The sequence below is a fragment of the Drosophila takahashii genome, chromosome 2L, assembly GCF_030179915.1.
Source record: "Drosophila takahashii strain IR98-3 E-12201 chromosome 2L, DtakHiC1v2, whole genome shotgun sequence".
Taxonomy (NCBI): Eukaryota; Metazoa; Arthropoda; class Insecta; order Diptera; family Drosophilidae; genus Drosophila; species Drosophila takahashii.
The window spans coordinates 7,148,424-7,172,250 of record NC_091678.1 but is presented as its reverse complement, the minus strand read 5'-3'; the positions used below and the strand labels follow the sequence as shown (position 1 = coordinate 7,172,250).

At 42.6% G+C, this 23,827-nt stretch overlaps 4 protein-coding genes and 1 long non-coding RNA gene across 5 annotated transcripts; 3 read left to right on the top strand and 2 right to left on the bottom strand.

Moving 5' to 3' along the window:
• The first annotated feature begins 1,782 nt into the window (after positions 1–1,782).
• vkg (Collagen alpha-1(IV) chain viking) lies at positions 1,783–20,810 on the top strand. Its single transcript, XM_017140402.3, has 9 exons — positions 1,783–1,892; positions 2,006–2,209; positions 12,591–12,773; positions 12,839–12,883; positions 13,646–16,259; positions 16,761–18,678; positions 18,740–18,854; positions 19,456–19,679; positions 19,748–20,810. The coding sequence occupies exons 2-9, from the start codon at positions 2,117–2,119 to the stop codon at positions 20,448–20,450; spliced, it is 5,895 nt and encodes a 1,964-aa protein (XP_016995891.2). The 5' UTR covers positions 1,783–1,892; positions 2,006–2,116; the 3' UTR covers positions 20,451–20,810.
• On the bottom strand, positions 7,216–7,847 carry LOC138913917 (uncharacterized). The gene is made up of 2 exons (XR_011419799.1): positions 7,480–7,847; positions 7,216–7,407 (listed from the first exon to the last, which is right to left on the bottom strand). It is a non-coding gene; the product is annotated as an uncharacterized lncRNA (long non-coding RNA).
• Positions 20,811–21,357: 547 nt separating the features above from the next.
• On the bottom strand, positions 21,358–22,623 carry SelT (selenoprotein T). The gene is made up of 2 exons (XM_017140403.3): positions 22,356–22,623; positions 21,358–22,291 (listed from the first exon to the last, which is right to left on the bottom strand). The coding sequence occupies exons 1-2, from the start codon at positions 22,499–22,501 to the stop codon at positions 21,841–21,843; spliced, it is 597 nt and encodes a 198-aa protein (XP_016995892.2). The 5' UTR covers positions 22,502–22,623; the 3' UTR covers positions 21,358–21,840.
• A 198-nt stretch (positions 22,624–22,821) lies between these two features.
• Positions 22,822–23,223, top strand: Tfb5 (transcription factor B5). The gene is made up of 2 exons (XM_017140383.3): positions 22,822–22,978; positions 23,031–23,223. The coding sequence occupies exons 1-2, from the start codon at positions 22,944–22,946 to the stop codon at positions 23,215–23,217; spliced, it is 222 nt and encodes a 73-aa protein (XP_016995872.1). The 5' UTR covers positions 22,822–22,943; the 3' UTR covers positions 23,218–23,223.
• A 41-nt stretch (positions 23,224–23,264) lies between these two features.
• LOC108056564 (zinc finger HIT domain-containing protein 1) lies at positions 23,265–23,771 on the top strand. Its single transcript, XM_017140382.3, has one exon. It carries the CDS (start codon positions 23,265–23,267, stop codon positions 23,718–23,720), a length of 456 nt encoding a protein of 151 aa, XP_016995871.2. The 3' UTR covers positions 23,721–23,771.
• The last annotated feature ends 56 nt before the right edge of the window (positions 23,772–23,827 follow it).

Genomic DNA, 23,827 nt, shown 5'->3' with positions numbered 1-23,827 from the left:
AGTTATTGAAATAATATTTACATACGTTTTACTATGATACAATAATTTAGGTTTAGTATAAATTTAAGTTAAGTTAAAAAGGTAAAACTGAGCCAATTAAAATCTCAGAAAGTCTGCTCCCGAATAGAGTAAAAACTATACAAGTTTTACAAAAATACATTTAATTTTAAATTCCAACATATTTTTTTTCGAATTAATCAATCAAGTATTGAGGCCACGAATACAATTTTCTTTCGCCTGTAGGTATGCAACTCTTTTTATGAACTTATTTGGTATGATATTATCTGATGCATAGCGTTTTTATTAAATTATACACATCATATTTTACTCAAGGAATAAGCTGAATACAAATATATTAAACTAATGGCATTAATTTTACAATGACAAAGTATCATTTATATAGTATTACGAATATTTTTTATAAAGCTGAACCTGAAAGATTATAAATATTTATTGAAAGTAAAATAAAAATCTTAGGATTAATATAAAAATGTTTTCAAAACATCTTTCATCTTGAAGAGATGATTATATTAAGATATTAAGATTTGTTAATCTAAAGACATTAAATTTTACATGATATAATATTTTGTGTAACAGCTGATAAAAACGTATTTAAAAAACAACATTTTTAGTAGCAAATTTCAATTAAAGGAATCTGATATTTTTTTCACCAAAAATTCTTTTTTATTAAGAAAAAAATATTTAATATCTATGGAAAAATATTTGAGCTGAAGAAGTGGGACACTTCCGATTATTGCAGAGCCTACAAAATCCGAACCAACTTAATCTCCGCAGCTTCCTAGAAAAGATCTATTGGGGCCATTGGGGCATATCCGACTGCACGTACGCTAGGACAAAAGAACTCTTTCCCAACTAGAACGAGGCCTTGATAGTGGTTCTATCAAGACATAGAATTTCAAAATGCTTTGGCCTCAAAACCTAGAACGAAGCTCAAATTTCGAAAGGTTCTATTTTGGTGTTTCTGCGTTGAAATTAATAGAACGTTAGGCCCGACTAGCTTGGACTCTTGTTCAGTAGTTCTAACAGGAAATACTCAGACATATCCGTCTTATCAGTTCTACATATGCCATATACTAAATGAAAAAGCCTTAACCTAATCAAAGCGCGACAAACAAACAAGCATCGAATTGTATTGGAACCACTAGAAGTTGAGTGGGAGTCTTGAGACTAGAATATACCCGGTAAAGAGATAAAGAGATCTTTAATAAGCAGAACTCCTCTGACGAAAATATGAGAGAAAATGGAGGTTATAAAGGAAATAAATAAAGTATAAATAGTCGAATATAGGCCCCAACTATTTTAATTTAAATCCTACAAAAAGTGTGCATAAATGTAATTCGAATGTTAGGTTTTCAACGCGAGTTTTAAGTGAATTTTCTTTAAATTTGATCCTATAAGGCTTAGAATTAATATACCCTTCTCCAGAAACTGAGAATCAAAATGGGAAATAGATTTTTATGCTTCAAAACGGGCCGCTTTGATTTGGTTAGCGGGCTCAACTCCTCATTTCCTCGTTTCAAGGCGTCAAAGTGCTAAATTCAGAGCCATACCATATAGAGCATATACCATATAGGCACGGCCATAGTTATGGGCACATCTACACCCAAAACCCACGTCCATCCGGACTAGTCTGTCCCTGGCCTGTGTGCCTGAGCGAACTAACTGCACCAATACCATCTCACTAGCCAGTTGCATGCGTATTGGTAGCCGATCTCTGCCGAGTCGAGACGATCGTGCCGAGCGAGCGGGCGAAGAATTCGAATTTCTTTGGTGGGGCTCGTGTTTAGTAATACTTCGAACGCTTGACGATCTCCACATGTGGGGAGAGTGCTGTGCCCGACGATCGCAGCAGCAGCAAATCAGCGTTTTCTGTTAGTTTCCCACAGTTCTTAAATATTTAACTCGTTAATGTTCGTTTTTTTAAAGAAATTTTAAAAATCGAAAATATATTAATTTCTTTATATTATGTCTATTTCGTTGGCAGTTTCGTGTGTGTTTTGAGCGAGAGAGTGGGAGAGAGAGGGACGTTTGGATTGGTAGGCCGCCAGAGTGAGACTTAAATAATTTGCGGATAGGACCAAAGGACCCATCGAAGATGTTACCCAGAGATCTACGGCATCTCTCGGGTCTGCTGGGCGCCGTTTTCATCTTCGGCAGCCTTGTTTCCGTAACATTGGCGGATGGAAAGGTAAGTGAAAACTAAGGAGTTGAATTTCAAATACTTTAATGAGTTCAAAGTAAAAATATTAAAAATTAAGGGGTTAATAAATATTTATTAATTTTGTAAAGCTGGAAGATTCGTAGAGTTTATTTAGTTTTCTATATAACCCATTAAAACATAAAGTTAAACAATAAATACCTTAAAAAGTACTTTTAAAATTAAACAGAGCTTAGATTTGTTAAAGTGATTCTCAAACTGTAAATACTAAATTAACATGTCGTGCTTAAAGATTACCATATAGAGTGCTTCTCAAACTGTATTAAATAATTTAAAGAAATCTTTTGTTAAAAGATTTCGTCTAATCAAATATTTCTAAAAACATTTTGCAAAAAAAAGAACTCATGGGTCCACCAATGCTTTTCAAACTGTCTTCATCGATTTCGCCTGCATTTTGTATCAACCATAAACAACTAAAATTAGGTCAGCTCTTAATCATCACAGCTATTGTTATTGTTATTCTGCAATATTGCACTCTTTTGATTCATTCACACTTCCGGCATGGAAACGTCGCGTAGTTGCAACTCTTTGGCTTTCAGCGATAATCCAATAAGTCTGTCCCTGATTTCTTGATTCTTGGGGTTCAATCGAGTCCATCAGCCAGCAGGGATTGGATTATGTCATTGAATTATTTTGGCTTAAGGTGAAAAGGTTTTGGGCGATAACGCCGTTTGATAACCCCCTAATCTTTCAATTTAGAGGACTCGGCTTTTTTTGGCATACCCATTAGGACTTCGCCATTGAACGTTTCCGGCTAGCAATTAAAATTAAATTTGGTAATAATGAGATTAGTCGTAAAATTAGTTTATAATCATTGCCAAAATGGGGCACGATTGAGATTGCCGAATCGTTCTGTAGCCATTTTTAAGAAATGGCAATGTCATGCACATTTTTTTCGTTGATAATTACATTATATTCATTATAATATAACCAAACAAGGAACATTTATGAGGCACAAGCAGCAATTTGCGCCGGATTTGCGATTTAAATTGAAATGTTATTTAATCATAGCATTTTAATGATAATAATAAATATATTACAACCAAAAAAGGAACATTTATAAGGCATAAGTCGTAATTTTAGTTGGATTTGCGATTTAAATTACAATTTAACTTAATCATTATATGATTTTTTAATGGATCTATTTTTAAAATAGACGAGAAACGTTGCTTTTGGGTGCCCTAAAAACTATGCACCATTTTTTTAAACAACGAATTTCCCAATCTAGAGAATTGCATTAATTATATTTAATTATTCTGGTCAACTAGATGGTCAAATGGCATTTTGTTACGAAAATATTTCGAAAGGGTGGATTCAAAAATGGAGCGGCACCTAGTTTTCGATGGCATTCGGTGCTGCTTATCAGGCTGCGACACATTTAATTAGACCTATTGCTATGTTGGCGGCATTGACGCCATTGATAGCATGTTCCGCTGATTGCGACATGGATTCCTAGACTCGAATTTAGAAAAAATAGAACTGAAACACAAGTGTCGCCAGCAGGCCCAGAGGCTATCGGCTTGGCCTGACTTTTTGCCTTTGACTAAGTTAATTTAATATTTCTGTGTTGGATTGTCGGATTTTGCACTCGATTCGCTTTGGATCTGAACCTCAGCGCTCACGTGTTTGGCATCATAAGTGTGCAGCTCGTTTGACGACTTTGGTAATTCGACTCCCGGCTCTTTTCGCACTCGGTTACGTGGTCAATGCCATGGGTCTGGGATCCTAACTCCCCAGTTTCGAGTGAGAGCTGCCAGGTCTTGTGGGTTGCGAGATCTGGAAGATTAACCGCAAAGCGCTGAAAAACTTGACTTCTTTTTGCTACCGTTGTTCAAGTTACCCTATCGAAAAATGGGGTTTCTAGAATATTTGATTCTTTTTATTAAAGTTTTTGGTGAACAAAAGTTTAAAGGGGAATTACATTTCTCGCGAAAAATAGCTTGGCGATAAGAAAATGACTCAAAACATACATTGTACATAATCATTGCAGTTTTTACTTACTATAAAGCAACTCATTAAACGGCATTATCAACTAGGTTTTCTTTCTTTCAATATTTGAATGAAATCATAAAAGTTTCTATAATATGCACTCATGATTAGTAATTATTCATACTTCCTCTTCCTTATAGTAGTTTTAAAATATGCCGCTATCTCGAATTTGTGCAAAAAGTTACAGGAATTTAGCTGGGCTCAAAAGATTAGCAATTAATAAAAAACTTAAAAAAAAAAACAGTTTTTAAAAAATACTTACCACCTAAATTACAAAATATAAATTTTTTATTCCATTGAAACTAGAAAAACTTGTTCAATAACTTTCCAAACTTTTCAGTATTTTTGAAGAATTTTTAAAGGGTGTTTATCATAGCATCAAGGTTTTTAAAAACATTCTTAGCAGTTAATAGCATTTAGTCTGTGCCCCTCAAACTGTAAATGGGTTTTGCAACCAGCTTGGCGCTACATTAACCGAACAAATGATTTCCTTTTCCGTTAGGCGAAAGAGAGCCGATCATTTAAGAGCAGCTTGAATTGAAGAGAGGAAGAGTGTGGTGAGAGATGAACTCATCGAATGCAGCTGAGGCTGCTTTCCATGAATGAATTTTGATAAATGGTCTTTATCAGTCGGTACTCTCCTCCCACTCCCCCTCTAGTCCCCTCTTCCTCCCCTTCTCATTTCTCCTGCACTTGCTTTGCTATAAATATACATATGTATATGGAAATGCCGTTATTGCCTGCGAGTAAGTGTGCTATTGTGTGTGTGTGTGTGCTGTTCGATTCCGACAATTAGCAGCTCAAGTGATCGGTGAAGGGTTCTCTTGGAGAATCACTGGAATGATGGGATTCCAGGGGGTCAGGGGGGCTAAAGAGGGTAAAAAGGGGGAGGGCGGCAATCTTTTGACGTTCTGCACCATTTCAAATTGGAATTGAAAGTTCTTGGTGTTTGTTGTTGCTTCTGCGGCGGCTGCTTCTGCTTAGAAACTTCACTTATGCACTCGGAAAAACAAATTAGAGTTTAGGAAAAAATTTCAAAATAATTTTTAAAGTTGGAAACTACATTATGGGAATCTAATATTTTTATAAATCCAGCTAAAACTAAATTCTGTAACTATAATGTTTTTAAGTTTTTAAGTAAGCTTATTTTTAAAGAATAAATTTGTGAGATCAAAACGATATTTATTTAGTTTTCCGATATTTTGAGTTGAAGTACTGCATTATAGAAATTCCATATACTATAGTTGATTTTACAAAAAAATAATCTTTTATTTTTGAACCCTTACAATATTTTTGATCAAGGGCCGTTTTCTCGTCCGCCTGGTAAATTTGAAGTAGGGTTAAATCTCTGATTTCCCATACGATTTCAAGGTTTTAACCCTACTTTAAATTTAAGAAACGGACGAGAAAACGGCCTTAGTATTTTATTTTAGTAGTAGTTTATTTTAGTTATTTTGATTTATCTTACCCATGTATTTCTTTTAGTGCTTCAATTCCTTTTTGTTTTTGTTTATGTACTGGTCCTGGCTAAACTGACCCGAGATGCTGGCATAAATCACTGACCACCGCCGGCCAGACAGAGCGGGGCCAAATGGGGATGGAAATAAAATGAATATGAAATGGGTATCGAAGTGGGGATGGGGATCTAGATGGGTATGGGGATCCAACTGGAGAGAAGACCGCCCAAGAAAAGCAACAACTCGGACAACAATGATCATCATCTCATTGTTGGACTCCTTGTGGAAGTTTATTTGCGTGCTTGAGTAGAATTGTTTGGCGAGTTGCATTTCAATTTGACTCAATTATTTATTTATCTGCAACTGAATGCGGAAATTATGCGAAGTCTCTAAGTGTGTGTGTGTGTGTGTGCGATATGGACAGCATGTCGTATGAGTGATATGGGCAGGGGCCACTTAGTAGCCGCCTGTGTGTAATGAATTTCGTAAATTGAAACGATTATTTATGAGAGAGCCAGTGTTGAAGAAGCTCGTGAAATTGGGTTATCAGTCATCTGTCTCATAACTGCAGCTCGTTGTTCTCCTTTTCCTTTTTCTTTTTTTTTTCCAACCGCCTTATCAGTTCGGACACTCGGCTTATGAAATTGATATTCATCAGAGCATCTGAAATTCTATATGTACATATATTTAGACACTATATGGTATATATACTACATAGGTACAATGTATGATGTGCCCGCGCTACTGAGATTCCATTTCAGACGGCAAACATCTAGCGTCATGGCTAAAAATAAATTCGACTTAATTTGCTTGGTTAACTTTCAAGAGTTTTGATTGCCGCATTTATTTGCTGGCCATTGAGATGGTTAACCAATGGGTTAATGATTTTAAAACGATCTATAACTGGGAGAACTGTCGTTGAGACATGATTTTTTATGGGAAAATTATCTTTAAAGGACATTCGGAATAGGAGATACTGGAATACTGGCATCGACTAAAATAAATATTAAACCGACATTTATTTAAAAAGTGTATTTGTATGTTTGTTAAAAATTAGGATCATAAATTTTATTTTTTTTTAAATAAGTTCTACTGTAAATATTATAGATATATTCGGTACAAGATCACATAAAAGATAGGAAACTATAGGAATTTCTCTTTGTTTAATTGTAAGTCTATTAGTATTTTGATATTTTCAACCAATTATTAAATGAATATAATAACAATATTAATACAATTGAAGTTTTTTGATGCATAATATAGTTATATTAACAATGTTTCTGGGTTCAGAATTAAATTGATTGACTAATTTAGAACTCAGTTCTTTTGAATCAGTATAAAGTACATTTCAGGACAGGTGCAACCTGAGGCAATTCAATCACTTGGCGCTTCCTTATCGCCACTTTATTGGCGATCGTTGCGAATATTCAGTTGTGACAGCCCGCTGTCCATCAATTTCAATGTTAATTTGAGTGCAGGGCAATTAGTTATCATCTGTCAGGCTTGTGTCCAAACAATTATGTGCGATGATGCCGTAACCGGGCACTTAAATAGGCCCAACTGCGTTTTCTTCTTTATATTTCTGTTCTTTTTCTTTTTTTTTGCACACTTGCGGAGTGCGTGGGTGTTCGCCATGTGGCAGTGGCAGTGCAGATTTTCCTGCATCTTTTTTTTACTTTTTCTACATGTTATGATGTCAAGCCGGAGCAAAATGATGTCATGCTGCAAGTGCGCCCGTCCAGATGTGCATCCATTATTTTATGCTCCATATGTGTGTATGTGTGGGGGTCTTACTTTTTCATGTCAATCACACGCTGCTCATATGTTGGCCCATATACGATTTTTATACTGCTACCCTGTAGTTCTGACTCATTTGGTGCCATGAATATGGTACTTTTGTGATCGGAACTAGGTTGACTGTTCAATGAAATACTTTTATGGTTTTTGAGCTACTATAAACTATTTGAAGCAGGGACCGTAAATAATCATTATTTGAGATTTTTATTTTAAAAAGACTACTGTGATATTTTGTTTTAAACGTCAAAAATAACGTTCTTTTTACTCTTGTCCACAAAGTATATGCATTTCAACAAATCTGGAAAGCAAATTAACTGTTATTTGTTTATGTCTATAAAGTGCATAAAAACCAGTTAAATTGTTGATTAAAATATGTAAAAACCTCAGTGGGCCTTTTAAAATAAAAATCTCAAATAATGATTATTTACGGTCCCTGATTTGAAGTCTATAGTTGGTTCTATATAATAGTATTACTATAGGGAAATAATTATTTTCTATGGTATTTCTGATATAAATTATTATGATTTGATTAATCCTTATAAATTAAAGTGTATTCATATCCTTATTATTATTAAAATTTATAAATTTTTTCGGTTTAAATAAATTGTTTAATATTTCATATTACTTTTAGGAATATTTATAAAACAAGTAGTATTTCTGGGTCTGATACAACAGTTCCTATCTCAGCCTTTCATTGTTGCATGTAGTTTTCTAAACGTTTATGATGCACATTTTACAACAGATTTGTTGTTGTTACTGATTCTGGTGCGAAATTCCCACTCCACTTCATGGGGCATATAAATATGAAAATGAAAACGCGGTTGATTGATGGCGCGTGTTGGCTGACATGGCAAATTGGGTCAATTGTGACGCACAAAAGGATCCTCGATAATTGTATCTGCATCTTCATAGCTTGAAAAACTGTTTTCCTTAGATTGCAGTTGAAGTTGAACATTAGAAATACACATTTTGAGTAGTTTTTTCCTTATTTGTAAAGCTTTTGAAAAATATATAATTAAATTCATCTATTTCCTTAGAGCCAATCAAATATTTTAAGTAAGAAAAAGGTTAAAAAATAGAAATCCTTTCTTAAAACAGTTTCTTAAGTTAAGAAGGATCTTCATTCTTTCAGTTTAAAAACGTTTCGGTACAAAATGTAGTTCTGAATTACTTAAAAAGTTTTTTTTTGTTTCAACTCTCCCTTGGCAACAAAGAACTCACATTGATGTCTTGGTGTCTGCAACAGATAACCCCTTTGTCCAACGCCTGGAATTCGAATTCAAAAAAGAACATGGAACAAGAGACATATGAAGATTTGTAATAAATATGTATGAAATATAATTTAATGCCAAATTTAAATGTATTAATTAATGCCGCTCTCTCGCGGCTTGAAAATGTGTCCAGTCTTATCAGCTGTGATTTATATGCGACACTCTGATAATTATAATTATTTTTTTTGTATGCCACATCCGGGCGGACCAGGCCACCAACTTTGAGACCCAGATTACCAGACGCCTCTCTCTCTCTCTCTCTGTGTAGCCATCTCTTTCCACCGAGTGGTTCTATCTCTTTCGAAGACATTTCGCTGCGCTTTGCATTCCCTGAATAATTGCAGTCCGTCGAATTGGTGGCCAGAGTTTTAGGGTAGTATCGCTTACAGTTCAGCGGAAAGGCGAAAAGTTAGCACCCGAGGACTGTCATCAGATACCCAGGACCACTGTTCAGATATCCAGAACGTGTCGGGCCAATAAACTTGGTTTCTCAGATGAAAAAGAATTCCCCCACTCATTATTTCTATATCTTTCCGCCCGGCAAGCGATTAGCGTGGGTGGGTGTGCCCAATTGTCGCGCCAGAGATGGATGATATTCCAGATATAACAGATCTGGGCTTTCGGAACCGTGTGGAGGCCTCGCACTGACCTTAAACTATGCATTTCGGCTGGGTTTTAAGTGCGAGCGAGACGGAATATCGGCAACTGGGACAATTGGCTTTAACATGTGTAAATGCGCTTAAGTGCGCGCATAGCGACACACTATCGCATCTGAACTTGCATATATAGTCCACCGATTTGGTCAGACTTTCGCTTCGCAGTCACAGTGGGGCAACAGGTTGGATTACTCAAGGGTCAAGGCCAAAGGGAAACCAAATATTTTAAAAAACTTTGTTTAAAATTAAAAATTCATCTTATGAATTAAGTTCTTTATACAGTATACAAGTATTTATAATTTGGAAAATTACAAAAATGATTTTTTTGGCTTATTTTAATGTTTGGAGTGGAAATGACATTGTTGAAAATATAGTTTTATAGTGCTACAACGATCTACAAGTTGTTTTATAGTCCCCAAAATAAATTCTTTATCAGGTAAACAATTTTAAAAGGTTTTCTAGATTTTTCAGTTGAACAAAAAGATTCAATTAAACATTTGTTTAATGTTTTAAAAGTAATCTGAATAGTTAAAAAGGTAATACACTTTATTTAAAATTATGCAACAATCTAAAAATGTATTTTCAAGTGAAGAGGATCGCAATAAAATAATTATTAGTTTAAAAATCATTAAAAGTATGCAGTTAATTATTCAGTACATCCACTAGTGTCATCTTAAGTTTAAAAATGCCCCTCTTATTAATGGTTTTTTAAAAAGGGGGTTATCAAACACTTGCTAAGCTCTCTTCCTCAGACACGCGTGCCCATTGAGGAATTTTATTATTAATTTTGCGAATATTCCCAGCCCCCAGCCGACTACTCACTGCCTCCTTTGCTGACATCGGCGGAATCGAGTGAATATATTATTATTATATTTGTATGTGAAAAAAGAAACAGCAACAGAAACACAGTGCAACAGCCATCGAAATCCCCCATTTCGAGTGGTTCCCTTCTCCCCTTCGACGACGCCACTTAGTGGTGCGTTTTCTGGCTGTCTGGGGCTGTGGTGCCATCAAAAAAAACCGAATAAAATAAAAGTGGCCCATATATGGACGGGGTATATATCATAAGCATACATATGTAGCATTTGTGCAGTCAGTGTCAAGTTCAAGGAAATTGCAGTGCTGTCACTTTTGAACGTGTTACCGCAACAATTTCCACAGTTTGACATACTTATTATCTTCACATATATTTTATTTTTATGTTATCTGAGGAGAATTCCTTGGGTTTCAGATTTGGCAATTGATTGAATGAAATTCGATGGTGTCTCCTTTGGGATATACAAATATATTTTTCGGTTTCTTTTGGCAGCCTTTTCGATTGAAAGAATGTGTGATGTGAAACAAAAGACTTGAATGAAACCAAGAACTGATCGAAAATTCCCATTGAAATAGATTCGATGGCACATTATACAGAGGTTTTTCTCACAGTGCTGCTCTGTTCCAGAAATCGAGTGCAATTGCTTTTGTGCACCTGCACCCCCGATTTCTTGATTTTATTTTGGTATCTGCATTTTCTCGGATTTTTCATTTGTTCGCTGGCGGCGAAGAAAAACAAAAAAACCACAACATCTTTTGGTTCACCGCATTGAAAAATCTTATTTCGATTTTTCCTAGTTTTCAGCTTTTAGTTTTCCGTTCTTGTTTACCTTTAGCGTTCTCTTTTCGGGATTTGGTGATGCGAGTATTTAGTTAACAGATGGTTTGATCTCCTGCGAGCAGATTTACTTCTGGGAACTCATCTGCTGAGGATTTTCCGGGGCTTTGAACTCTACCGATGTCGCTTGCATCTTCTCCATTAGTCATCCATTCAATCCGGAGGTGCTTCGCTAATCCCAAAGAGAATTTGCTTTGGCAAACATTTGACACCAATTTTTCCAGGCAGCAAACAATTAAACACACACAAATTTCATATGCAAAAAAATGAAAAGTAAGATTTTAAGCAAAGAATCTCGAAACATGCGTGCAACATGTGTGCAGTTTTTTTGTTTTTAATTTTATTTTTAAATTGTTTTTTGGAGGAACTGTCAGAGAAAAACTTGAACGAGCACTGAAATTCCATTTAATGAAGGCGGGGCTATAAATTCGGACTTTTAACCAACATGAAATTATGTCAATTCTATAAATACGTTGGAAAACTAAGGATGTTTATCTGCTGACATCAATGAGGAAGCCGCAAGAAATGTGCTAATAAATAGGTGTTCTTCTTCAACTTTCAACCTACCTCAAAAGTGGATATCAAAGCGATTTCCCAATTTGAAATATTCCAGATAATTGCTTTTTACCGAATTGCACTTGTTGTTTATAAATAAATGCACATTAAATGGGTTAAAAATGCGCTGTGCCTGTGGAGTGAAACCGGGGGGTTTCTAAGATTTCCACCTCCCCCCTTTCGAATTTTTCACATTTTCAACTTCAGTGCGAGGAGGTCCAGTGAGCGTGTTCTATGCACTCGCTCAATTGACTAGGCCAAAGTAAACGTACTCATATAGAAGATTATCTCATTGCAAACGGAAACTGTGCAATTAAAGCTGCGAACTGCGAGCTGCAGCTGAAAAATGTTGCAGCTCTACTTATTATTGTTGTTGATTTTCTGGCTAAACCCCGCGGTCTGGGATTTCATTTGCTTTTCATATGTTATGGAAAGGAATTGCACGAAAACCACCAAGCATAAAACTAACGAGCCGAAGGTCAATTCGTTAGTATAAGACTGTTTGAAACTTAAGATTTCAGAATTGAAAATTAATTTGAGCTGCAATTACAGGCGAACGGATTCATGTTTTGTCAGTCCAACCCCAAAATCAAAATAATTTTACAAATTTTTTTAACGGAGTTACAAACGGAATCATGTATGTCTATTATCAAACAGCTGCGGTCAAAAAAATAGTAACGCTACCGCGTTTCCTTTAGCAAATAGCTTAAAACTTATTTTAATAAAAGGAACTGAAAGATCAATTAAGAAATTAAAACTAAATATTTCGTGATGCGTGTGAGGATGAGTAAATCAAACAGAATGGCATAACGAATATAAAACGAATTGATTCTGACATCTTCGATTACCCAAATGAGAGTTCCAATCAGGGGCAATCAAGACCACTTCTATATTCCTTGGTATATATTCAGTGGTACAAAATTCTATTAGTTCCCCCGACTGACTGGCAAATATCAATTTTCTTTATTCCAGATTTGCAATACGACGCTATGCGACTGCAAGGGCATCAAGGGACGTATGGGTGCTCAAGGACCCATTGGAAGGGTTGGCTTGGAAGGTCCGGCCGGAGATGAGGGACCATTTGGACCAGCCGGCCCAATCGGCGAGAAAGGAGATGCCGGCGAGTATGGCGAACAAGGCGAGAAGGGACATCGTGTAAGAAATCTCATTACTCGGATTTCCTATATGATCGCATATGATTAAAAAAAAAATATTTTTAGGGCGATATTGGAACCAGAGGTGAAGTGGGATACCCTGGAATTACGGTGAGTTGGTTAAAAAAAATAATACAAATATTTTTTAAAGCAAGATTACGGTTCACTTTAAACGCTTTCTGCTATGTGATCTATAAAACAAAATTTTATTTTTTGTATAAGCCAAAGTAAGCACATTCTTTATTGACACGCTTCACAAAAAATGGTTCTTATTTTCATCTAGCAAAAAAAAAAAGAACAAAATAAATAAATAAAATGAAGACTATTTATCCTCTCCATTTTTTTTGTATAAGCCGAAGTAGGCACATTCTTTATTAACATGCCTCACAAGAAAAGGTTATTATTTTCAACTAGCAAAAAAAAAAAAACAAAATAAATAAATAAAATGAAGACCTATTTATCCTCTCCATTTTTTTTGTATAGGGCGAAGTAGGCACATTCTTTATTAACACGCCTCACAAGAAAAGGTTCTTATTTTCAACTGGCAAAAAAAAAAAAAATAAATAAATAAAATAAAGACCTATTTATTCTCTCCATTTTTTTGTTTTGTATAAGCCGAAGTAGGCACATTCTTTATTAACACGCCTCACAAGAAATGGTTCTTATTTTCGACTAGCAGAAAAAAAAAATTAATAAATAAATAAAATGAAGACCTATTTATCCTCTCCATTTTTTTTTGTATAAGCCGAAGTAGGCACATTCTTTTTAAACACGCCTCACAAGAAATGGTTCTTGCTTTCATATTTGTTGTTTCCAACAAGCAATAAAAAAAAAAATCTAAAAAGTAGACCTATTTATCCTGTTTTGATCTAGGGTCCCAGCGGCGAGCCGGGAACCCCAGGTCCCCGAGGAATCGACGGCTGCGACGGAAGACCCGGCCAGCAGGGCAAAATTGGAATTCCTGGCGCGAACGGAGTTCGTGGTCCGAAGGGAAAGCCCGGTCAACAGGGTCCTCCCGGAGAAGCCGGCGAGGGTGGCATCAATTCCAAGGGCACCAAGGGCAACCGGGGCGAGTCCGGACTTCCTGGCCTAGGCGGTGCGCCCGGATTCGATGGGGATCGCGGCAACAAGGGTGACACCGGATTCGCCGGCCTCACAGGAGAGAAGGGAGACCCGGGCAATCCGGGACCCAAGGGCGAAACTGGCGCCATATCGGAGCTGCCCTACTCCCTGGTAGGTCCACCTGGTCAGAAGGGTGAGAAGGGCGACACTCTGTCGTCGGCTGTGCAGAAGGACAATGACGATATGAAGGGCGACAAGGGTTATGTTGGACCCGTGGGCGATCCGGGACCAGTTGGACCGACTGGTGAACAAGGTCCGGTCGGTCGTAATGGTCTGCCGGGTGCCTTTGGCGAGCAGGGAACCACCGGAGAGCGAGGAAAGCCAGGAAAGGATGGCCTAGCCGGCCCGGATGGCGACAAGGGCGTGAAGGGTGCCCCCGGCTATAGTGGACTGGATGGATGGGATGGCAGCAAGGGAGAGCGCGGAGAGGACGGCTTCGACGGCATGCCCGGTGTCCAGGGAAACGCCGGTCCACCGGGACGCTACGATCCCAGTTTGAGTGAATCGCTGCCGGGACCCATGGGACCGCAGGGTGACATCGGAGAGGTGGGCAACCGAGGTCCGCCCGGTCTGCCCGGCAAGCCGGGACGTCGTGGACCCATCGGTCTGGCTGGTCAGTCAGGAGATCCGGGACTGGACGGCAATCGTGGTCCACCCGGACGCAGTGAACGCGGTGATGCCGGTGACTATGGACGACTGGGTCCGCTGGGACCTCAGGGACCCACCGGCGAAGCGGGTCTTCCCGGTCGCTATGGACTACACGGTGATGCTGGATTGAATCTGCTGGGGGCCAAGGGAGAGGCTGGTCTCAATGGAGTGCCCGGCAAGGATGGCTATCGCGGCGAACGAGGCGAGGTCGGTCTGCCCGGTGACAAGGGTCTGCCCGGCGAGGGTTACAATATCGTTGGACCGCAGGGCTCCCAGGGACCGCCCGGTGTCCGCGGACGTCCCGGTGACGATGGACGCAACGGATTCTTCGGCCTGCCCGGTGACAAGGGAATCCGAGGCGATGACTGTCCCATTTGCAGTGCTGGACCTCGAGGACCGCGTGGTCAAGAGGGTGACACCGGCTATCCGGGTGCTCATGGCAGCCGCGGCGAGCGAGGATTGCTGGGACCACGAGGCGAGCGGGGATTGCCCGGTAAGCCCGGAAGAGCTGGACATCGTGGTCTGCCCGGTACTCCGGGTATTCCCGGAGACCCGGGTAAAACTGGAGCTCCCGGTCGCAAGGGAGAGATCCTCACCGTTGGCGCCCTCGTCAAGGGCGAGCAGGGTGACGACGGTGACGCCGGACGACGTGGCGAGCAGGGACTGGAGGGTGACAAGGGACTGGACGGAGCACCTGGCGCCCCCGGTGCCCGTGGAGAACCCGGACAGCGTGGTGACTACGGTGATGCCGGCTTCGCAGGTCGCGATGGTCTGCCTGGACGCGATGGAAAGAATGGCGCACCCGGAATTAATGCTTCCAAACCAAAGATCTACTTGACCGGCGAGGCGGGCTTCAATGGCCGCAAGGGACAGCGCGGTGACGACGGAGACACTGGCTTCAAGGGCGTCAAGGGTGAGCCCCATCCGGGCGAGATCATCGACAACACCGGCGATCGTGGCGAACTGGGATATCCTGGCCTGCCCGGTGACCAGGGAGCGCAGGGCGAACAAGGAGATGACGGCCTCAAGGGTGAGCTCGGTGACCGCGGACCGGCGGGTGAATCCTTTGCCGGACCCATCGGTGCCAAGGGTTATCCCGGACCCATCGGTGATTACGGACCCCAGGGAGCAGCAGGTCTGCCTGGTTTGGATGGCCCCATGGGCCTGGATGGCAACCAAGGATACAAGGGACAACGCGGTTTGCCGGGTCAGGCGGTGATTCAGGGAGAAATCGGATTGACCGGACGTCCGGGAGTCAAGGGATTGCCCGGTGATGTCGGTGGACCAGGTCAGTACGGATTCGCCGGTCGTCCAGGACCCAAGGGAGCGAAGGGCGAGATGGGACCCTTCGGTGCTGAAGGACAAACCGGCCTGCCCGGCAACAAGGGTCAGCGTGGTGACTACCTAGTTGGCCCAGTTGGACCGCAGGGTGAACCCGGACGGAATGGACGCACTGCACCGCACGGTCTGAAGGGCCAAAAGGGTGAGGTGGGCTTCCTGGGACAAAGTGGACAGCACGGCGCCAAGGGCAGCATCGGATACTCTGGTCGTCGTGGACTTCTCGGCAGTCCGGGTATTCAAGGCTATCCCGGCAGTCCCGGCATCGGTGGACTTCCCGGCATGACTGGCGATCAGGGCGATCAAGGCGAGATCGGCTTCAATGGACGGCAGGGTGACATTGGTCCTCGTGGACCCAACGGCGAATTCGGACCTAAAGGTAAGCGGTCATTAAGGTTTACTTAGCTACCTCTTAGTTTAGAAGCCTTTAAGAAACATTTTTTTATTTCATTTAACCTACCTGTTTATAATTCCCAACTGGTACTAGCACTAGTTAGGACCAAACGATCTCTTTTTTTCGTCTATAGTAACTTTCATATTAACTAAAAAGACTCTAATCCATTCGGTAGTTTACTCTACCGAATTATTGGTAACAAGTTACTTAGTTCTCAGGAACCACATAGTTTAGACGCCTTTCAAGAAAGATTTTATTATTTTGTTTAACCTGCCTGTTTATAATTCCCAACTGGTACTAGCACTAGTTAGGACCACACGATCACTTTTGTTCATCTATGGTAACTTTCATATTACCTAAAAAGACTTTAATCCACTCGGTAGATCTCTCATATTTACTCTACCCAATTATTGTTAACTTTTTAGCAATTAGAGAATTTTAAGCAATAAATAGAATGTCCACTAATTTCTTTAAAATTACTTTTAGGTCTCTCTGGAGACGATGGACTAGATGGCTATCCCGGAGCCAACGGTTTTCCTGGACGCAAGGGTGAGCAAGGGGCTCCCGGAGTACCCGGTCGTCAGGGTCCCAAGGGCGTTGGTGCCTACAGTGGTATCAAGGGTGACGACGGAGAATCAGGTGTAACTGGACAAATCGGTTACCGTGGACCCACCGGTCAGAAGGGTCAGCGTGGACCCACTGGCGATTCGCTGGTGGCCTTCGACGGAGCTGCTGGCCGCAAGGGCGAGGTGGGCAATCCCGGACTCAATGGACTCGACGGGCGCTACGGACTGAAGGGCCAGCGTGGTGATCGCGGTCTGGCCGGCGGAAAGGGTGCGCAAGGTGAGGTCGGAGCTCAGGGATTGAGCGGCCTACCTGGACGCCGTGGAGCTAATGGCCTGAAAGGCCCCATCGGCCAGGTGGGACTCGACGGACCCCAAGGTGCCAAGGGTGAGCGCGGCGAGATTGGCTACGATGGACGTCCCGGTCTCGTTGGTGACCAGGGACCTCGTGGACTAGTTGGACTGCAAGGAGCTCAGGGTCAGCAGGGAGACGAAGGTGAAGCTGGCTTCCCAGGACGCATCCTAAACGTGGAGGATCGTCAAATCTATCGCGGAGAGCAGGGTGAACGCGGCTTCCAGGGCGAACGTGGCGCCCAGGGAGAACAAGGACAAATTGGCTTTGTCGGAGCTCCTGGCGCCCAAGGTGAACGTGGTGACATTGGCTTCGAAGGACAGCCGGGCTTCGATGGAGCACCCGGAGTGAAGGGTTTCGCCGGAGATCAAGGACCTCGCGGTGCCCCCGGCTTTACTGAACTGGCGCAGAAGGGCGACGAAGGTGATGCTGGACTAGATGGTCGCGTGGGTCGTCCAGGACGACCGGGCCAAAAGGGAGCACCAGGACAATCGGGTGAGAATGGTGCCCACGGTGCCATCGGACATCGTGGCCCCGCCATCGTTGGACCACCGGGACCAGTTGGCGACGTGGGCTATCCCGGTGCGCCTGGACACAATGGACGACATGGCCTGATTGGCGAGAAGGGAGAGCAGGGCGAGATCGGTCACCAGGGTGAGCGTGGTGAGTCTGGTTACGCCATAGTTGGAAGGCAGGGAGAGAAGGGAGACGAAGGCTATCAGGGCAACACTGGAAGGACCGGCGCCAAGGGTGAGCAAGGATTCCCCGGACGTCCGGGACAAAGCGGAAGGGTAGGTCCCCAGGGACCTCGAGGACCCACTGGCGATATCGGCTGGAGTGGAATCGATGGCATTGACGGATTGGCCGGACCCAAGGGTCAACCGGGAGTGACACACCCCTACTCCGCCGTTCGTAAGGGAGATCGCGGTGAGCCTGGACTCAATGGATTCCAGGGTCAACCCGGAGATTTCGGCGAGCAGGGATACCAAGGATTGCAGGGACTGCGCGGTGCGACCGGTTATCGTGGTGAGCAGGGCGAGGTCGGCTACACTGGAGCCGATGGACCGCAGGGACAGCGTGGTGATAAGGGTGAGCAAGGCTTCGCCGGAGCTCCTGGTCTGCGTGGTCAGCCCGGAGCACGAGGTGAGCCAGCGCCACCACCACCGCCGCCCAAGAGCCGCGGCTTCATCTTCGCCCGTCACTCGCAATCCGTTAATGTGCCCCAGTGCCCGGCCGGCACGAATCTGCTGTGGGAGGGCTACTCCCTGTCGGGCAACGTGGGCGCCAGCTTGGCGGTCGGCCAGGATCTGGGTCAGTCCGGTTCCTGCCTGCAGAGGTTCACCACCATGCCCTACATGCTGTGCGATTCGGTGAACGTGTGCCACTATGCCCAGAACAACGACGACAGTCTGTGGCTGTCCACCGCCGAGCCCATGAACGTGGCCATGACTCCCATTCGGGGCAGGGACCAGGAGAAGTACATCTCGCGGTAAGGAATTACACTTTATGCTTGCCTTACCTGACGATTAACGATCGTTTTTCCTCCTTAGTTGCGCGGTGTGCGAGACCAAGACCAGGATCATCGCCCTGCACTCGCAGTCCATGTCCATACCGGAGTGCCCTAACGGTTGGGAGGAGATGTGGAACGGCTTCAGTTACCTTATGGTGAGTTCCTCTGGATTTATACTCATTTGAATTTTGAAAGAACACAAAAGAGAAAAAGTCGGGGTCACCAAATTTTTTGAGTTGGTGGAGAAGATATTTCGGGACACTTAAAGAAAGTTGTATAACTTAAGTAACGAGTTTTCGTAAATCCTTTAAAGATTTTCTTAAATATAGCTTAAAAAAAATATATATAAAAAAAAGTCGGGGTCACCAAATTTGTTGAGTTGGTAGAGAAGAAATCTCGGGACACTTTAACAAAGTTGTATAACTTAAATAATGAGTTTTCGAAAAACATTCAAAGGTTTTTATGGATAACGGTTGAAAACAAAAACTTACAAAAAAAGTCGGGGTCACCAAATTTTTGGAGTTAGTAGATAAGATGTCTCGGGACACTTAAAGAAAGTTGTATACTTTAAATAGAGTTTTCAAAAATCCTTTTGAGATTTTTATGGAAGTCGGTTGAAAAAAGAAATATACAAAAAAAGTCGGGGTCACCAAATTTTGGTCGTTTAGCTTGGTTTGCAGTAAAATCCTTTTTTTAGTATAAGAGTTTTAATTGGACACTTGAAAGAGACTTAAACCACCGAAACCTCATTCACAGACCACCTTGGACAACGTTGGAGGCGTTGGACAGAACCTAGTCTCCCCGGGCTCCTGTCTGGAGGAGTTCCGCGCCCAGCCGGTGATCGAATGCCATGGCAATGGACACTGCAACTACTACGATGCCATCGCCTCCTTCTGGTTAACCGTAATCGAGGAGAGCGAACAGTTCACTATGCCCCGCCAGCAGACCCTGAAGGCGGATCCGACCAGCAAGATCAGCAGGTGGGACATGAACTCAGCTGAGGAGTAACCAATTTACCTCTAATACCATATCTTGTATTATTTTCCAGGTGCACTGTTTGCCGGCGTAGCGGTGGATCCTTGATTCCCAATTCACGCCCCGACTTTAGGGCAAACTGGCCATCTAACAGTGCTTCTGGATCTGGCTACTCTTCCGGCAGCAATCAGGCAGGATCCAGCCGCTCGGGAGGTTCCAATTCGGGATATAACTCAGGCTGGTCTTCCGGTTCCGCCGGAGGCTCGAATCAGGGATCTAACTCGGGCTGGTCTTCGGGTTCCAATGGACGTACCGCTCCCGGTGCTAGCTGGTCTTCGGGAGGATCCATTCCAGGATCTAGCTCAAGCTGGTCTAGCGGCTCCAATGGACGTACCAATCCTGATAGTCGCTGGTCCTCAGGAGGATCACTTCCGGGATCTAGCTCAAGCTGGTCCACCGGCTCCAATCCACGTTCGAGTACCGGAGCTAGCTGGTCTTCGGGAGGATCCGTTCCGGGATCTAACTCAGCCTGGTCTTCGGGTTCCAATCCTGGCTGGTCTTCCTCCGGTTCCTCCAACAGGAACTCCGCTTCGAGGTACCCACCATCGACGGCACAACGGCAGCCGTGGAGCACGGCCTCATCCAACAATCTGAACGGAAGGTACCAGCAGGGACCGCGCCCGAGCAACCTGCAGACCTACAACGAGTACGCTCGCTATGGGGGCGATACCCGCCAGTACAACCGACGCCCGCGAGAGGACACCACCGCCCCCTAGATTGCAGAATTCGCTAATAAGTAGCAGTTAAATGTATGTCTTAAGTCTATTACGATCCAAACCTAAAACCCAACCGAAAGTTAATCAACCAAAACCGAGAAGCAAACATGCCAACCCACTGAACAGTGCCATTTTCCGTGGAGATGTAATCTAATTACGTGGACACACCGAAAGCTAATAACATATAACACACATGCCAAAAATGAAAAATTAAATTAGGGGACGAGAAGAGTAACCACTGCCTGCACTGCAAAGAAAGTAAATCTTTTGCCTCTGTTGGGATTATTGTAAACGTAACAAAACCAAAAACAAAACCCAGTTTTTTGATAAATAAAATTTACAACACATAAAACCAATGCATATGAGATATTGTTTTATTTGAGATTTGATATATGATAGGTTTTTCTGAAGTGTTTTTTGATGTAACTTGTCCAAAAAGGATCTCAAATTCAAAAAATGCAGGGATTTTTACAGCTAGCAACCAAATATAAGAAATCCTACAACTTTCTACAAATGATTAAAAAAATTTAATATTTGATAAGGGTAAAAAATAAAAAAGTTTAGGTTTGAAATAGAGCCCTGCCTGAATCAGTCAGTGTTTTTGTATCGTAGTATGCCATGAAATTTCTTATTTATTTAATTCAATTTTATTCAAAAATAAATAAATTTAATTATTTTCAAATTAATTTCGAACTGAATTTGTCAGCACTTTTTTGCTCTTTCTTTAGAGAATGAATGCCTTTATTAATTCGAGTTTATTGAAAATTAAAATGTATTAAATTCTATTAAACTCAAAATTCAACTTAATTTATTCACATAAAACATAAAAATTCAAAATAATTCATTGGTTCAACTCATGCAGGGCTCTTGTTTAAATGTATAAAAACCCTAAAAAAAATCCTTTCCGTTTATTTCTGTTTTGAAACTGTCGAGCGAATTTTATTTGTATTACAATTTGAAAAAGGTTTCACATATCCCTTTATAATTAGGTGCTCCCCCGCTAACAAGTAATGATACACATACTCAATCCCGTAAAGGCTGTGGACAAGGTACATCTTTATCTAGAGGCAGGCTTTCTACTTCATTGTGTGTTTGTGTTGCTTTTAATCTCGAGATGTACCCCGGTTTCTTTGTCCGGTTTCTTATCGTCATCCTGTCCGCTCAAACGAAAGAACACATACAGATCACCAAGCAATTGAAAGGAATACACAAAGGATACAAAGTTGTAGAGGGTGAAAACAGAGGGAGATACAGCTAAGTAGGTAATATCAGGACAAGAGCTTAAGTGTAAGTGGGTTCAGTGTGCGGATTCAGAGCCGGGAATGGGAATCTGTTTTGGTGTTGCCCGGCTGCTGTCCCGCCGCTTTTTTCTCCGATCCCTTCGCTGCTATTATTTAACAAAGTCCGGATTCTCCTGAACCTTTTCGGTGAACTGCAGATGGTTGTCGATGATCTGGAAGAGGACCTCCGGCGAGGGAAAGCGACCCGTTTGCAGTTTCGACCAGACGGGCACATCGTTTAGGGTGATTTCAAAGGCCCCCGATGAGATGAGCTGGCCCTCGAGCATGTTGCCCAGGAAGAAGATCATCATGCAGGCGTAGATCTTGTTGGCCTGCAAATGGCTCCACCAACTGGGCGTGTTTAGCCCCAGGAAGGCAAACGGTGACTGCGCACTGACCACCGATACAATAATGATGATCTTCAGAGCGAATATAATCTTGGAGAGGTAGTAGTTCAGACCCGGCGGATCGTAGTTGCCGCCGTTGACCTGAATCTGTGGATACTTGTCGCCCAGCAGGCCCACGTAGTCCTCGAAGGCCTTGCGATAGCCGCAGGAGTAGCTAAAAAGACACGTTAGTCAGAGCGCCTTATCTATTATGCTAATTGCCCCGCATATTTACTCACCAATAAAGAAAAGTCATCGTAGGCGCTATGTTCTGGCCGAGTTTCGTGGCCGGTATCTCCTTCTCGCCCTCGGCGAGCACCAGGGCATAGGCGGCGCACAGGCAGAGCACCAGCAGGGCCATATTCCTTCCGTTCAGCGCTTCCATTGTGTTTTTTTGGCCCGATTTTTATTTTTCTCCCTTGAATTTGGAATTCAATATTTGCTCACACTTTTGCTACAGTGTTCGTCGTCGGTGTGACTGGCAAGCACCCCTGTCACGGCGTCTCGCTGTGAATGGCACTGATAGGACTGGCAAATGTCGGATGTTGTTTTTAGATGTTTAATTAAATGATGTCAACAATTAAAAATGGAATACAAGAGACATTTAACGCACCTATTACTAATTTTCTAACTTTTTGTTAATTATTCTTTACAAAATTGATTAAAAACATTCATCGATAGCCTTAGTTATTTACAAAAACATCGATATATCGATATGAAATTCGCGTCTCTCCCATCTCTGTGCCTGCGTTTCGCTGTGATTGCCCGAGTGCTCGTCTGAAATTTGCCAAATTGTTTATTTTTTTCGGCAAACAAATGCTTGCAACATGGTAAATGTTATGAAAGGAGTGCTGGTGGAGTGGTAAGTGGTCGCCTTTATGATAGTACACCTCTAAATACCCCATTCCCTGCAGTGATCCTGCTATGAAACAATTCCTGCTGCATTTGGACGAAAAGCTGGCACTGGGTCGCAAATTTATTATCCAGGATCTGGACGAGAACCATTTGTTCATCTCCACGGACATTGTGGAAGTGCTGCAGGCGCGAGTGGACGATTTAATGGACCGGATAAGCTTCCCGCTGCACGACAAGGACGCTTAAGAAAAACCCCTCTTCAAAAATCACCCGAAAAAAACTAAATAACAACCATGACGGGTCGCGAATCCAATCGCATCAAGGACGCTGAGAAGAAGCGTGTCCTGGATGCCACTGCCCGGCAGAGGCGCGCCCGCAAAGCTCTGGAGGCCCTGGAGCAGGACAACTTCCACGACGATCCCCACGCCGATCTGGTCATGTCAAAGAAGCTGCCCAAATTCCAGGACAACCTGAAGACGGGCAAGGAGAAGAAGGGCAAGCGCAAGGGCGCCGAGTACTTCCGGGCCAAGTATCGCAAGAACTTCCAGCAGCTTCTCGAGGAGGACAAGGACAAGCGGCCCAACTACGAGAGTGCCGCCGCGCCGCCTCCCCAAAAGCCCGTGCGGCATTTCTGCGCCGTCTGCGGCAACTTCTCGCTGTACTCGTGCACCGCCTGCGGAACGCGTTACTGCCGCGTCAGGTGCCTCAATACGCACCAGGACACGCGATGCCTCAAGTGGACCGCCTGAAAGTGGTTGTTACGTTAATAAATAAATCAAATAGAGCTAACTAAAGCATCAAAGATTTCTTCTTTTGTGTATCAATGTACGTAAAAACCATAATGGATTTTAGTTAA